The 17,809-nt window shown below is 38.4% G+C and overlaps 1 protein-coding gene across 1 annotated transcript in view; it reads right to left on the minus strand.

Annotated features, from left to right (window-relative positions):
• Window positions 1–11,634: 11,634 nt before the first annotated feature.
• TSHZ1 (teashirt zinc finger homeobox 1) overlaps window positions 11,635–17,809 on the minus strand; it is a 77,225-nt gene continuing 71,050 nt past the window's right edge. Inside the window, exon 3 of the mRNA XM_075213218.1 lies at window positions 11,635–16,234. Within this exon, the coding sequence (XP_075069319.1) occupies window positions 13,053–16,234 (3,182 nt within the window). The 3' untranslated portion in view covers window positions 11,635–13,052. The remainder of the gene's footprint in view (window positions 16,235–17,809) is intronic.

Below are 17,809 nucleotides of genomic sequence, written 5' to 3' on the forward strand. Positions count from 1 at the left end.
GATAGTAAAGACATTTTAACTGCCCCTTTAATTCTTGTAGACTAGACAGAGCCTTTGATTACTTGTACAGTTTCGGGAAAACCTGTTCAATCTCTAATAAAAACACACACAATAATCCATCAGCATACTGCTGTAAGAGAAAAATAACTAAACAAAACTGCTCTCTATATGTGAATAAAATGCAGATGTTTTAGTTACACATTTGTAAATTGAGTAACTTCCATTTTGTGTAAAGATTTCTAATAGACACAAGGTGACTGGTTATACCTTGTGCATAATGTGCACAAATACTCTACGCATGCCCAGAACGAGTCCATACGCCATAGAACACAGCACCGATCAATGCATCCTAGAGCGCAAAAGACCCTTACTAGAGGCTACGCTTTCAGGGGCGGAATGGGGAGAGGAATGGGTGTATGCATGTAGTCAACATACAGTCATGGCCAAAAGTTTTGAGAATGACACAAGTACTGGTTTTCACAATGTTTGCTGCTACAGTGTTTTTAGACCTTTTCGTCAGATGTTGCTATGGTATACTGAAGTAAAATTACAAACATTTCATAAGTGTCAAAGGCTTTTATTGACAATTACATTAGGTTTGTGCAAAGAGTCAATATTGGCAGTGTTGACCCTTCTTTTTGAAGACCTCTGCAATTCACCCTGGTATGCTGTCAATCAACTTCTGGGCCACATACTGACTGATGGCCACCCATTCTTGCCTAAACAATGATTGGCGTTTGTCAGAATTTGTGGGTTTTTGATTGTCCACCTGCCTCTTGAGGATTGACCACAAGTTCTTATTGGGATTAAGGTCTGGAAAGTTTCCTGACCATGGACCCAAAATGTTGATGTTTTGATCCCTGAGCCACTTAGTTATCATTTTTGCCTTATGACAAGGTGCTCCATCATGCTGGAAAAGGGATTGTTTGTCACAAAACTGTTCTTGGATGGTTGGGAAAAGTTGGTCTTGAAGGATGTTTTGGTACCATTCTTTACTCATGGCTGTGTTATTAGGCAAAAGTGTGAGTGAGCCCACTCCCTTGGTTGAGAGGCAACCCCACACATGAATGGTCTAAGGATGCTTTACTGTTGGCATGACACAGGGCTGATGAGTAGCGCTCCCCTTTTCTTCTCAAAACAAGCGTTTTTCCAGATGCCCCAAACAATCTTGAAGAGGATTCATCAGAGAAAATGACTTTACCCCAGTCCTCAGCAGTCCAATCCCTGTACCTTTTGCAGAATATCAGTCTGCCCCTGATGTTTTTCTTGGAGAGGTGACTTCTTTGCTGGCCTTCACCTCACTGTGCATGCAGATGCACTCAGATCTGCCTGCTGCCATCCCTGGGCAAGCTCTGCACTGGTGGTGCCCCGATCCTGCAGCTGAATCAACTTTAGGAAATGGTCCTGGTCACCCTGAAGTCTTCACAACAACTATTAACACTCTCTCCTTGAAGTTCTTGATGACCCAATAAATGGTTGGTTTAGGTGCAATCTTACTAGCAGCAATATCCTTGCCTGTGAAGCCCTTTTTGTGCAAACCAATGATGACTGCACGTGTTTCCTTGCAGATAACTATGGTTAACAGAGGAAGAGCAATGATTTCAAGCACCACCGTCCTTTTAAAGCTTCTTGTCTGTTATTCTAACTCAATCAGCATGAGTGATCTCCAGCCTTGTCCTCGTCAACACTATCACCTGTGTTAACAAGAGAATCACTGACCTGATTTCAGCTGGTCCTTTCGTGGCAAGGCTGAAATGCAGTGGAAATGTTGTTTTTGAGATAAAGTTCATTGTCAAGGCAAAGAGGGACTTTGAAATTAATTGCAATTCATCTGATCACTCTTCATGACATTCTGGAGTATATGCAAATTGCCATCATAAAAACTGAGGCAATATTATTTTTGTGGAAAAATAGTATTTGTGATTGTCATTCTCAAAACGTTTGGCCATGACTGTACAGTAAGTGAGATTGCTGGTTTTAAGGCAGCAATGCCACAACTCCCCGCCTGTAAAATATAATGCAGGCAGCGGGTACGGCCATTGCCACCTTAAAACCGGCAATCTGACTGTGGCCATTGTAAGTGACGAGAATCCCACTGGTGCCATTTTACACAGTCACAATCTGCCCTGTCAGGAATGTTGTCTGTCTTTTATATAGTAAGTCTCTATTTCCTCCTTGTCTCCCTTACAGTAATCAGAATTTTTACGGCGGTATAACTATTGTCGGAATAATTTGAACCGGAAAAATGACTACCACCGGTATGCATACTATCTATTGCTCACCAGTTAGTGTGGAGCTTTAGCTACACTACAAGAGACCCTTACAAAGACCAGAACAATTAGATCTCCAGAAAGAGATCCTAGCCAAAGTACCTAACTCAAAGTCCTAATATGCAAATATAGGGCAAATACTCACAGCCACCCCTGTTAAAATAACTATTAATGTTACCAAGCCCCTTCCCAGACTACAGCAATACTCAGAGTTCAGGTGACCCTCTACTCTGAAGGAGCTTGAGAGCTGAAATACAAATATATTCCAGCTGAGAAATTCTGCAGCTATATCAGTCAACCCCACAGAGAAATTTTGCAAAGGTAAGACATCTTAGAAAAATGATAAGCTTCAAGTACAAAACAGTTCTTTTAAAAATATGTTTGTGGGATTACAGCTTTGAATAGGATTGAAAAGAAAATGAATTTCCCTCGACAAAGTTGCAAGATTCTTATTATATTTAGGACCTGATTAAGTGAGCAAATTTAACTAAAGGGTGCTCTTGGACAAACCACTTGAACAAACCAGCAACTAGAGTTGAGCTAGGACATGCCCCCTCCAAACTATAAATTTGTCCACACATTTTAAATTTACTCTCCTGCTGTGCAACACAGTTTTGTCAAGGTACAAAATTCTAACTGGAGTTCTCCCTGTATTTACTCCTAACTCTTAATGACACCCTTAGCATTTTGCTCTAATGCTCTTCACACTGGAAGGTTCCTGATAAAGGAAAACTTCATTGTCTCTTCATACACAGCATTAGCAGGGGAGGGCTGGCAAATTTTAGCCCGGAGGGCAAGACTCGACTCAGCAGCCTATTTTAAAAGAACAAAATGGAGGTGGCCCATTGACCCAGACCAGAGTAGCCCACTGTGGGACCGGTCCGGGGGACAGATGCCCCCCCTGTTCCCCAGCCCAGCCTGCCCCTAAGCTTTAGCAAGAGTCGTGCATGCTAAACTAAAGTGGTGGATTATCCATGCAACATACACAAAGGCATTATACAAATTGTCCTTATAAATTTTGGTAAGACTAGTGGAACACTTTTGACCCTGAGGACAGACGAGCTACAAGGACCCTTTTTTTATCTGAAGCAACTCAACTTATTCAACTTCAGCCCTACCTTCAATGTTATCAAAATTAGTACTTGCTATTTCCATGAGTGCAGTATATAACCCAGAAAAGAAAATTACATTACAAAAAATTAATGTTCAAATAGCAAAAGCATTAGTTCGACATTTTATTTCAATGCTAAAATTCTTTCTTTTGTTTAGCAGTATCAGAGAGGACATAATCTAAGGGATAACTGAGACTTGTCCAGATTTCGCTCCTTATTACCAATGCTGGCAAGTCAATATGTGAAAATAAAAAATACAATGTTATTGTGTGACAGAATAGAAATTACAAATCAAATACATTTTTTTTTCTTATATGCTCTTTTCCATGCATCTGCTTTAACAAAATAAAGATATGTGGCTGAAAATCATTATGAATGTTTGACTGAGATTATGTTCCACTTTTATTTGTTACAGTGTATGTCTGTATGTTGTTTGCTGGGGTAAACAGAATTGGGTGTATCACTATTCATTTTTCTTTCATCTAAAAAAAAAAATTTTTTCATGTGTGTCTATAACAAACAGATATATTGTAACCAAAGATATATTACAAATTATACCAAGCAGTCTAGAAGCTAACCATGTCCAGTAAACAGCTAGTGGAAGAATGGAAGTGTTCTGTAACACCACCTGCTGGTCAGAAGTGAGGCTGAAGGAGCTGGTCTCTTATTTGTAGTGTCCCAAGCAGTACTTCTCACAGCAGACTGACTAAATTTTGAAAGGGCCAATGGGTGGACTAAGACCGATGAGCATGCTTCCAATTGTAAACCACTGAGGGATGTCATAATAATAATAATAATAATCCTTACTACTATAAAATAGCTGGGTAAATGTACCACACTAAGGGCCTGACTCATGTTTGGACATATGACTGCTTGCAAAGTGTACCTTATGTGTAATAGCTCTGCATGTGCCCAGAAATGGATTTAACGCCAATGAACGCAATTGCATGCAATTCATGACCACATGCAACTGACACTTATGACTGTTTATGACTTGAGAGGCGGAGCGGGGGAGTGGAGTGGCAGACTAACATAGGCCCTGTACAGTAACTATGTTCCAACACAGATGTGGCAGATTCAAGTCCTGTGTTTGTCCTTAGGAAGTTTGTTTTCGGCTCTATAGGTCAGGTGTAAATACAGACTGAGAATGATGACTGAGAGAGCATAGAAATTGATTTACAAATTACATGTATGCGTATTAGTAGTTATCACAAAACAACTGTATGCAACTAAGCTATACTATAAAAATGCATTGTATGTACAGTACGCATTGAAATATTCTTTCTTTATGTAATTAATATTAAAAAATGATTTAAAGAAACTAATTTTATATTTGAAAATAAATATTTATATAAATGATTATATTGTTTACAATATTTAAATTGAAACGTTTATGAGATATACGCTTGGATTTGAATACAAGCTGAACTACGCTCAAGTTGCATTTAAAAACACAAATAACGTACAAGTGAGGCCCTATGTGTTGAACCCCCCAAAATTTCAGTTAATTCTATGGAACAAGATATTATTATGATCAAGGAGGGGTGAAGATGGCATATATTTAAATGTGTTGCTATTTTGTGGTTGCGGCAGAGAGGTTGTGGGAGAGAGCAAAGTGCTGAGCAGGGCTGTTTTGTGGGTGAGCAGAAGAACTGGGTATAAGCAAGTGAAAGTTAGGGGAAGGCATTGTGGAGCAGACACCTGGGGTGGTGAAGGTGGCAATGGATTGTGGGAAGTAATAGATGAGTGAAAAAGTAAACACAGTGGCAATGGGTGTGGAAGACAGGGGGTAAAGAAAAGGAGAGAATGGGGGAATGTTTAGCTCGTGCAACACAGCTCAGAGGGCTGTGCAGAAAATACTGAAAGGGGCTCAGTATATATTTGTTTTAGTGATGGAGCCCTGACAAGGGGAAACAGCTATTTACAGCTGTGGAGAACACGGTTATGTATATAACATCTTTGCTCTTAAAAGAACATTTGCATGTTCAGTAGCATGAGTTTGTCTCCATTGTGGGAGGTGTGGTGCTGTTGAAGGGGGGCAGTGCAGGGTTTGCTGGACTTTCACTTTTATTTTAACCTGGGAGATCATTTCTAATAATACCCCATTCATACTGCACCAAAAACCCGGGTTTTTGCAGAGGCACGCTGAAAAATCCGGGTCTTGGTGCAGTATGAATAGTCCAACCACAAAATCCTGGGTCTAAAATCCCGGGACTTAGACCCGGGGTTTTGCGAGGGGTAATTCCCGGGTTGGACCCCACTCGCCTGCAGTATGAATGGTGCAACCCGTGTAATTCCCGGGTCTCACCATTCATACTGTAAAAAAAAAAAATTGCAAAGTAAAAAAAAAAGATTTTAATGAATAAAAAATACATAACAAATGTTTACTTAACTTATTTTCAGCCAGCGGTGTCTCCGATGCGTTGCCGGCTGTCAGGGGGACCTCTGGGTACTAAAATGACGTCTTTTCTAATGGACTAGAAATGACGTCATTTTAGTACCCAGAGGTCCCCCTGACAGCCTGCAACGCACCGGAGACACCGCTGGCTGAAAATAAGTTAAGTAAACATTTGTTATGTATTTTTTTTTTTAATTAAAACATTTTTTTACACTTTTTTTTTCTAAAACCTGGGTCGGGCAGGTGCAGTATGAACCCGCCCGACCCGGGAATCTTCTTATCTATACGGCCCTGTGCCCCGGCAATATCCCGGGTTAACAACCCGGGATATTGCCAGGGCGGCAGTATGAAAGTGGTATTAATGGTCTATGGTTGCTATGTCACAAGGCGATTGTTGGATCTACTGGAAATATCTAATATAAAGACAAGGGGCTAGATTTACTAAACTGCGAGTTTGAAAAAGTGGGGATGTTGCCTATAGCAACCAATCAGATTCTAGCTATCATTTTGTAGAATGTACTAAATAAATGACAGCTAGAATCTGATTGGTTGCTATAGGCAACATCTCCACTTTTTCAAACCCCGCCGTTTAGTAAATCTAGCCCAAGATCTGTTACCTGGTGGTCAATCCTCTAAGTACACAACATAAATAATTTCTGTCAGGACTAACACAAGATAATAAGCTTACCAAAAGAGATACCAACATACAAAAAAGAGATATCTCTCATGTTAGTGTCCAACCTCAGCTTTTTAACTATCTTGAATGATGGAGAAACCGCTTACAGGGAAGTCATCCAGAGCAAAAAATGTGTTCAGTGTTTGTTAACTGAGCCAGTGGCTCACTGTGCAGAGGCTGCAGAGTTCATAGTTTGAGTCCCCTAGCATCATATTCCTCATGTGCAAAGGCAGTATCATGTGGCATAAGAAACCCTAAGGTTGCAGTAGAATAGTGATTTTAACCTGCACCCTCTCCGTACATAGAACACGTGGTAACGGCTTTGGGAAACCTTTAGACAAGAACTGAATTAGTAAGGAAAACAGTCCCTAGCTGAAATCTAGAATCAGATTTGAAGCAGTGTAAATTAAAGTAGTAGAGAACCCAAAAACAGCTAGTCAGTGGTTGTAAGGCCTTTGTGAAATATCAAGATAAAGTTGAGTTTAAAAATTAGCTTGCCAAGAGCTGCTATAAAAAGTGGTGATTCCACCAAGTGCGCTAATTTATTAGCTTTGTCCCAAGCCTCTACTATAATCGCAGGATAAAGCAAACGGCCAAGGGTTTCAAGGTTTCAAAACCCCCCAAATAAGTTATATTTTTGCATCTTCAGGAAGAAGCCTGGTTCTCATTTGGTCTAATGCACAGGCTCTGTAGTATAATTATATGTAAGGCAAAGCCAGGACTCCCAACGCTTTTATAAAGAACAGCCTTAACTGTGCTAAGCGAGAAATTATAGCCCTCCACATAAATTAAGAAATTAGACCATGCACCAAAGATAGAACTTCTTAGGCAAATGGAAAAGTATGGTTCTAGGCAAATACAGGATCTTCAGCAGAACATACTACCTTCACCACTGCAGAGTAGCCCAGACACCACACTGTAATTAAACAATGCAGTACATTTATCTAAAATGTTTATATATTAGTGGAGAAAACTAAAGCTCACAAACCTGTTTGATTCCCAAATATTTAATAGCATTAGATTGTCAAGCATATATGTAATTATGTTTAATTTGCTGTATAAATTTTTCTATAGTGTTAATTTGGAAGGCTACTATATTACTTGTGTTGAGTTTACAATATAACTCTTTATAATATAACTCTTTACTATTTACTATATAAGTCTAAGGTGCATATTCAATTGTTTGAATATCCCGTGGCGTTAAAAGTATTACCGTTATTACTGTAATACTAAGCCGGATTTCAGCTCGCGGCTCAGGGAGCGTGAAAGGTACCGTAATAATGGTATTTACACGCACTATTACCGTAATGACGGTAATAGTGCGCGTGAAGCGTTACTTTGGCCAGTAACGCCAACAATTGAATATGCCCCTAAATTTGAATGCAAGGTATGCAGCAAGGTTTTTGTGACTGTTCACAATCTGTAGCACATTAGCTACAAAGTAACATAATCAATGTTCTACAGCTGAGTTACTGGACCCAAATCTGAACTAAATTGTCATATACAATGCTTTTCTAGAACAAGAGTGGGCACCCGTGAAGTGTACTATTAGATATAGCAAATGTAAATGTGAATATAAAACCATTGCTAAATAATCTGGCAGAGTGGCTATATGCAGTGGAATAAACAGTAAGGCAAAACCAGCACTGAAGGAGCCATCTTATCAGATAGGGGTTTCTTAGGGTCAATCCTGGTATCAGTGGAGACCTCCACCGACTTAAAGACAAGGTTGAGCTGTTTGAAGGATGTAATATGCTGCACTGTTGGTATCCTGGAGCTGAGCTAACCAGAAGCCACCATAACTGCACTCTGCTAAACTCCATCCCATGTTGTCCATGAATCAATGTGTACCTGCAATGAAACCACAATGAAGGATGAAATACATCTAATCATATTGAAAGGGGCTAAAATTTTATTAAATAAGTGTGCAACACATAAAGCACATTCACAAACACACGCATAGATAACAGGGCAAAGCAGTATAAAATAGTTCAAGAGCAAGGTATTGGTGTCCATTTATTCCCCAGCTTGTATCAAATTTCTGAGGGCATTCTCAACCAGCGCATCAACTTGTAAAAGGTAAATTAAGTAGGTTTAGTCATTAAAACGTAATTGATTAATTATGGACTTTTCAGCAACAAGTCATTGGCACCAGTGTTTGTGGAAGCCTGGCCAAACAGTACACCATGGGGAATATTTACTAAACTGCGGTTTTGAAAAAGGTGGAGATGTTGCCTATAGCAACCAATCAGATTCTAGCTGTCATTTTGTAGAGTACACTAAATAAATGACAGCTAGAATCTGATTGGTTGCTATAGGCAACATCTCCACTTTTTCAAACCCGCAGTTAAGTAAATCTAGCCCCAAGCCTGGTAATATCAGTGCCTGTTCCTTCCACTAGGAATGAGGGAATAGAGCAGATGCCCAGTGTTGAGTCCCAGAAAGAGGTCATTTTTTTTGGATACTTGCAACCAGAGTGTGCGGAGTCTTCTACACTGGTTCCAAGAATGAATTCCATTTTGTGTCCTAGCTACCAGAATTGGGTCTGTTTTATATACTGTCCATCATATCTAAACAGTTAAGGACTGACATGGCTTGCTGGAAGCAGTAGTGCACCAGGGAAATGCTTAAATCTATTTTACCAAGTACTTATTACTGTGGACATGGGTGTTGGGAAGAGGTATGGTGCTTCAGCACAGGGCTGTTTAGTTTTGGAGGATGGCCTACATTGTGTGCCTAATTTCCCTGGATAATTCAGCCCCATCCTAAGGCTGGTTGACATTATAACATTATCGTTTTCCTGTTATCATGTCACCAGCCCTGACAGTCATAGACTAGTGTTTTGCCTTTTGTGGGAGGGACCCCACACTGTTCACCATTCACAAGTGCCTCTATCAGCCTAGACTAGGAGCACTGGTGCTGGTAACACTTTAGGGGGGCATGTCATTGTTTTTTTATTTCTTACATTTTATTTTAGGAAGTATTGCATAAATATTTCTTACCTTTTTTTTATCCCAGTACCTATGACCGAAGATTGACAATATACAATATAGCAATATGGGCATCATGGTGGCTAAGTGGTTAGTACTTCTGCCTCACAGCACTGGGGTCATGAGTTCAATTCCCGACCATGGCCTTATCTGTGAGGAGTTTGTATGTTCTCCCCGTGTGTGGGTTTCCTCCAGGTGCTCCGGTTTCCTCCCACACTCCAAAAACATACTGGTAGGTTAATTGGTTGCTATCAATATTGACCCAAGTCTTTCTCTGTCTGAGTGTGTATGTTAGGGAATTTAGACTGTAAGCTCCAATGGGGCAGGGACTGATGTGAGTGAGTTCTCTGTACAGCGCTGCAAAATCAGTAGCGACACATTTTAGTTTGAAGTCATCACGGCTACTTCCACTAGATGCGTAACTAGACATTTATGGGCCCTACAGCAAGATATATATGGAGTTTTAAAGAGTTGAGTTTTTTCAGAAATGTGGCCACTCTAACCCTTTATCTCATTTACATAATCATGTACTGCAAAAGAAATCTCATGTTTGCATATTGGTGTAAAAGTAGGTGCACACATGTGCCTAATCTGCATCCAGCAAGTATTACCTCTGATCACCCAACTGTTCTCATCAGCCGAATGAGTGCAATCTATTGCACCCACTAAGACACTGTCATTCTTGTCCGCAAAACCATGCATTCCTCTTGTAAAGTAGGTGCAACTGTAAAGAAGTAGGCATGCAGCACAAAAGGAAGAGTTTTTGCAATTGGTCAAAACTTAATGTTACAGCACGCTGCACTAAACGTTGCCTTTAGTGCTGCAGAGAACCTGATACATTTAAATTATGTTTTCATAACCATTTGGCAATAGAATGAATTACGGGGTATAAAACATTAAGTGGCCATTGCCTTTAAAACTTTTTTTGCTAAATTATTGCATCATCTATAATATAAATGTCTAGTGGCGTGTGTTAGTCTGTCTGTGTGTGGAAAAAATAAAACCAAGCTGCAGCGCCACCTGCTGGGCGGAGTTATACACTGACCTACTAAATTCTTAGTGTGTGTGGAAAAAAAAATTCAGAAAGGGCTGAAATTTGGTATACTAAGATGTTTTTAATTTGTTAATTTAATTTGTTAATTGTTAAAAGTGTTTATAAAGATTTTAAAAATATATATATATATTTCTTGAAGGAGAAGTGACAGTTGGGAGTGGTTGGTGGTTGCCGGGGGTGACAGTGGGGAGTGGTTGGTGGTTGAGGCCTGGGCTATGGCCCGAATGCATGACAAGAACCTTTTTAACACCTTAAGTAGCTTGATTTGAATGCATGAGTATCATGCACGGGTTAACTTGTATTACATAAGCACCAAATTCCAAACTAAATTATTAGCTATCATATGGTAAGCATTATACAATACAATATTTTGTGCCTGGCAACAGGATTTCAAGGCCTAAAATCTAGATGCATTTCTAATCAAAATAAATAAATAAACAAACTAAAAAGGAAAAAAAAATAGAAAAGTTTGAACTTTGCACTTTTGCTGTACTTCCAAAATTTGATGAGTGGGACAGGACTGCCAGCAGGTTAATTAAAATGTGATAATCCAATTTTTTTGAAATGAGAGGCAGACATTTCCAAATGACACTTGGAGATATATCACTTTTATCACACATGAAAATGTGTATTCATTCAATTCCAAATTAGTCTGTAAATGCTTTATGAAAAATAGTAACAGTCACGTCTCAGCTTTTGACTTTAACTGACAGCACAGCTGTACAAATGTTACACCAAGTGTAGATGAGGTAAAGAAATTATTGTTTAGTGTATGCTGAACAATTTAGAGATCATTTTTACCAGAAATGAAAAAAATAAGAACCAACCGGTTTTTTTTTTTAGATGCTGTATGTCAGCTACTGAACCACCGCCCCTACCAAATCCAGATAGAAACTAACACATATAATGGCCTTCAGTAATTGTTAAGGCAGCATTAATTCTGTATGTGTCCTTTTTGAAAGTATTGTGACTTGTTTGTAACATGTTAATGGAAATAGCCTGAATGAAATATGTCAGGATACAGATACTGAATAGATGATTTTGAATAGAATTATCTTGGTTGATTGCATTAGCAATACCTCTTAGTGCTGGAATAACACCTTAACTGCACAATAATGACGACATGACAATGTATGTAAATCAAGAACTGCATGTGGGTTTATTTCACACTTGAGAAAACAGTGGATTTAATTGTGTGAACCAAAATGTACTGTACAATATTAATGATAGAACATCAAACTGTATAATTCATAGTGCATTGCTTTATTTTGTATTTATTTCATTTTTTTTGTCAGTTTCTTTTGTACATGCATCTGAAGAGATGCAGGCGCCAGAAAAATTTCTCTGTTTAAGTCAATCTGCAGGAACTTAATTTTATTCAAAAAAAATGTGATTTTACATTTTATATACATAGGAATTGAATATAAAATGACAATATAAAAAGTTCAAAGTGAAAGCATACAGCCATAAGGTACAAAGGAAGCGGAACGGTTTCAAATGGTAAGATATGTAACATGTACTCTTAAATTATTATCTTATATTTACAGGGAACATAATCCAATATTTGCCTCACTGTCCTGTTATTTTGTCAGCCAGAAGGACCTGCAATGAAGTACAAATTTAACCCTTTAGACGTCTGATTGCTCCAGTGGATAGGAAAACCTCTGATACCCAAATGGTTAACCTGCTGGTAGCAAAATAGATTAAAATGCAGCACAACTGTGTAAGATAAGCTTGTACAATCGCTTATATCTGGAAATAATTACAAACTGTATTATTCATTTTGCAAAACAAGAAATATTTTGTACAATTTGAAAAAGATATTGGCATACAAGTGAAACTTTTTTTTTCCATTCTGACATTTCGCACTTGATGATACAGTATCTTTCCTGTATATTCTATTCTTTTCTTAAGTTTACAGTATTATTATATATTTTATTGTTGCATATGTGGCAGAGTAACCCTAGGAGTACTAAATAGCGTTCCTCCTTCATCCCAGGGTTGCATACATACTTTTCTTCTTTAAGTTCTGTATTCAATTCTTTAAGTAATATATTTTCATTTTAAATGTGATTTGTATAAATACTTTAATTAAATATGTCTTTTTTTTTTTATATCAAAAGGCACAGAAATGCTATGGCAGTGCTCAAAGGGTTAACTTGATGTCACAAGATTTTCCAACATTTATTGTCATGGCAACGTGTTAATTTTAGGATGTTTGTTTTTTTTGTCATTGTTCTTTGTGGTTAAATTAATGTCTCTCAATAGTGTCTCCCACTACATTCTATAAAAGATAGCTTAACATCAAGAACAGATGTTGAAAATTAAAGGTCAGACATTGACTCACAAAAAAAAACATGCACAAATTAGACAAAGCGAATATAAATATAAATATAAAATATGTGTAAGAAAAAAAAAATTCCAGATAGGCAGTTCAGCAACAAAAAATAAGACTGATTTCAGAGGCTCACGTCAGGCCTAGTGCAGTGTTATGAATATGTTTAGTGCAATGTTCTTCTGGTCACTTGCATACCTGGCTGCATAACTGGTTGTTACTGTTTTTCCAATTCAGTTACATATATCACATGGTCCTCTGGGGACTTTCCATGTGTTTTACTAAGGTGCAGTTTAACTGCGTGTTTGCTTGCAAAAGTCCGGTTGCAGAGCTTACACTGGAATGTGGAGCCTGAGTCCTCCTCAATAAGTCCAATCGAGCTTAAAGCCTTATTGGTGATAACTTTTGAAACATTCTGCTGTTCTTGTATCTGATTTAAAGAAAGTTTTGAAAGATCCTTTAAGCTAAAGCCTAGATGTGTCTCCAAGTGACTTATATATGTTGCAGCAGTCCGGAACTGAGAGGCACAATCATTACAAAAAAAAACAGGATGTCCCGTGTCTAAATTCTTTAAAAATTTAGTCCCCCCTGTCCTTCTTAATTGATATTTGACATTGGCCAGCCAGTGACTAATCGTCGTCATTGAAAGACCAGTAAACTTAGAAATGTGTACCCGTTCTTGTGGTCCCAAATCTGACATGATGTATTTGCCTTCAGTTGTCTCCCTTAAGCTAGAAGCAAACTGGGCCTGAAGTATAAGGAGATGCTGAGGGTTCCAATTGGACTGTCTGCCTTTTCTCTTATGCACAGGTGACAACTCATCCAATGCCTCTTCAAAACTGCTGCCATCTGCATCAGACTTTTCTGATACAGTTGATGGTGTAGAAGACTTGGGTGTTAGACGTCCTGTGAGGTTCTTCACCATGTCAGAAATATCCATCAGTGCACTTTCTCTTAGAGGCGAGGAGACCGAGTCTGTCATGCTTGCAACAAGAGGTTTGTTTTTGGATTTTGTCAGATCTATCGGCTGGTCACTATTCTCATAGTAGTACCGATCAATAGAATCCACTTGTTTGACAGGAGTGGTTGGATAGATAGGTTTGTCTAACATGCTATTGCTAATTTTGTATAACATTGCTAATGGATCCAAAGATGGACTTATAGGTTTTGACACTTTGCCTAAATGTGTATTCATTATGGACTGTAATGCACTGAGTGGATTAATAAATGTTGGCTCAGATGAATGATCCGTAATAATCCCTAAACTGTTGCACCCATTAGTGACTTTAGTTTTAAGAGGTTCTGTACCATTTGGTGCATGAGGTTCCAATAGGACTTCCTTTTTTGTCTTCTGAATTTCAGCCTCTGTGTTTTTCTTCATAGTTTTGGTGGCGGATTCCTCTGATTTAAGAATGTCTTTGTTTTCTTTTGCCACTGGTGATACTGGCTTTACCGGAGTTACCCTTTCCTTTTCTAATGTTTTTTCTTCCTTTTTTATATTAATTTTTCCTGTCACCTTCTCCACTAACTCTTCCATTGCAGAGACATTGCTTTTATGAGGAGGAGGGGTTAGACTTCCAGGAGAATGGATCAAAGCACTATGGTCAGATGCCATGGACTTGACGTTGCTGGCGTAAGATGGCTGCATCTGAACACTCTGTACAGTTGACTGCAGTGATTTTACAGCTCCTGGCAACTGATAAGCAGCATGGATGCTAGGATATCCTCCCCATGAAGGTGCTCCATTTTGAGCCTTACTGATTGCAGAGGACACTGTGTTTTCCAGTGATTTTAAGATATCCAACCCACCTTTAGGACTATCATCTAAATCCTCCTCTCTGAGGTACTGATATGAAGTTGCAGGCTCATTTTTTTCAGAGTCCTCATTTTCTTCTTTAATCTTCCTTTCTGGCTCTGGATTATTTACTTTTTCCTTTTCGGATTCTGTCCTGTCCTCAGAAAGAGGAGATGCAGCTGGCGAGTCTGGTTGCTTCTTTATATATGATGCTGGTAACCTTGCATGTGTAGTTGGGGGCAAAGGTATTGACTGAATTTTCTCTTCCACTAATGCATCCAGAACAAGCTGTTTGCCTTTTTTAGATGCAGAATTGGTCACTTTTAAGAAATGTCCGGTGACCATCATATGAGCAGTAAGTTGCTGTAAAGTATCATGGGAGCTACCACACTCCATACACTTTAAAATTTGAGCCTTGCGTGCCTCAAACTGCCATGTATAACTAGCACCATTTTGATAGCCATATCTATTGTTAGGAGTCACATATGGATTGACAGCTTTAGGGTCCTTTGCACTGTCACTCGCTGTGGCCCCTGGGGAGATTCCTGCTTGTTCAGGTGACTCAGGTGATGCTATATCCTGAAGAGCTCGTTTTCTTGTTGTAGGGACCAATTTAGTGATGGCTGGTACTGGCTCTTTCAGAGGCACTTTTTGGTAATGCTTCGTTTTAATCATGTGAACACTAAGATCTTGCAATGACTCAAAGGAATGTCCACAATACATGCATTTCAGTACTTTCTGTGCATCTTCTTTCCCTTCCATCTCCATAAGTGATCTCTTTCGAGGTTTAGACCAGCGTCTCGTTCTTTCAGCTTCTCTGTCTCTATTGTTATCACGATAATGTCCTGTTTCATTCATGTGCACAGTGAGCTCCACCAATGTGTCATATGCTCCACTGCAATCTTTACATCGAAACTTGCTGGCACCAGTAAAAACAGATCCATATAGTTTATTATTTTGCCGATAAAGTTGCACTGTGCTAAACAGGCTGGGTTCTGGCAGAAGTCCATACGATGTTTGCTGCAATGTCTTTGCTAATGCGGCCTGGTGCCAGTCATAACCAGAACTACTGTTGCTACTGGTAGTGTTGCTTGTACTTACGCTAATACTAGTACTTGTATTAGTACTGCTGCTGCTTGTAATGGTCGTAGGAGTAACAGAATTTGGCCTTGCTTCTGTGTTCTCACTCTGTTTGCTTCCATTTGTACTTGTAGTTGGAGTTGATTTTTTCAGATCTAATGCCAGAGTGGACCAACTGCATTCTGAAAGTAAGTTTGTGTAGACTGCTTTGATTTGTGCCAAACTGTCCTGAGGGTAAGACATATTGTCCACATTCTGACCATCTTCCCTGTCTTGCCCATCCTTAGAGGAAGTACTTTTAAAATCCGCTAGATGATCACTTGTCTCACTAAATGGTGAACCATAGCCAGCATCCGGGTTAGTTGCACTGCTAACGGGAGAATTTTGATAGCTATGGGGCTCTTTGATTTCTGGTTCCTCACTAAATAAATATTCACTGTCTTGGACATCCAAAGAAAGTCCATCATCTTCCACATTATCTTCATCAATTTCAGAAGCCTTTAATTCCTCTTCAGGAACATATGCTGAAAGTCAGAAAAAAAAATATTTTAGAATAATGCAACATTTTCGCAATGGCATTTCAATAATACATGTATAGGAAGGAGCGAGCAAGTTTTACAGAGATAGCAGGACATAGAAAAGGAAAATATGGAGGGAGGGAAAAGTAAATATGAGTCTGTGGGAATTAAAATAAACATATAAAACTGAAAGTATTTATATGATTTAAGTATCATACAGTATAGGTGTATTCAAACAAACCACCTGATGTGTATGGCCTAAATATTTATTTTTACGATATTCAGGTACACATCTAGTTTTCCATCTTTGCACCAAATCTATGATAAAACAAACCCAGCTTTACTAAATAAAGAGAATTTATGTTATTACTGTGCAAAACATTTTTACACTCATTTTAAGTGAATATGTATTTTAGACGAACATGTGTAGGTCTAGTTTTGTGCCATGCTTGATTTAAAGACTGAATAATACTCAGATATTAAAATATATTAACAAGATTTTTCATTATTCTATCGTCATAGTAATACTCATGTAGGCTTGCATATGTCAGATACCAAATACCTAAGCACATAGTCCACTCCAACTTCATCAAACATGACAAAAAATAATGTTACAAACTAAAACAAATATCATAATAATTTATTTACTTGAAGGTGGTTAACATTCAGCACACATGGTAAATTAACTAGTATATGTTGCCCAGGTGGTAGCATACATAACCAAAAGGTGTGTGCCTTCAAACTTGTACTACTAATAATATCAGATGTGATATTCATGGATAGGTGGCCATGCTCTCAGAATAAAACAATGGTGGCAAAGGTCACAAAAATTTGGCATGCTCTATATGATCAATGGGTGTATATTAAAACAACTTATATTAGAATGATGTTTAATTATGTCAACAAGTCCTTAAAGATAATTCCTTCCAAAAACTTTAGTTTTTTGGTGAATTTATTTGAGATTTTTGGAGCAAGAAAATATGAAAGGGAAGAGAATGGGGTTAGGGGCTTCCACAACCCCACTAGCAGTTTGGAAAAAAGCCCATCTGAGCAGGAGAGAGGATATCCTACCCTGGACCACTAGAGGCAGCGCAGTGACTGCCAGGTAAGGTACATTTTCAAAAAGGGTATATATATATATTAATACTGATACAATTTCTTTTAAAATGATATAGTTCATATCCAATGGCATATTTATGGCTCATTATATCTGAAAATTAGAAAATATGGGATAAATTATGATCTGAAAAAAAATGTTAAGAGTACCATGCAAATTTACTTTTATTCCGGCATGTAATTTAATAATATAGGCCTATAACACACACAAATGGTACAAGGTGAATGTTTTGTGGAACCAATTTTAAAATTTTGTTTATACTAAAGTTAGTGTTTTTTTCTAATTTTTGATACCTTTCTAACACATTTCTGTATATTTAGTGATGCTAGAAAGGTTGTACCTTTATCAAATGCTTTAGAATGGAAACTCTCATGGCAGGGTCCAATCTAACCAAAGACTTATGTCTGTCTACCTCGAATGTCACTGATGTCATGTCTTTTACTGAATTTGTGGCGGTTTGTCTA

The sequence above is a fragment of the Mixophyes fleayi genome, chromosome 5, assembly GCF_038048845.1.
Source record: "Mixophyes fleayi isolate aMixFle1 chromosome 5, aMixFle1.hap1, whole genome shotgun sequence".
NCBI lineage: Eukaryota > Metazoa > Chordata > Amphibia > Anura > Limnodynastidae > Mixophyes > Mixophyes fleayi.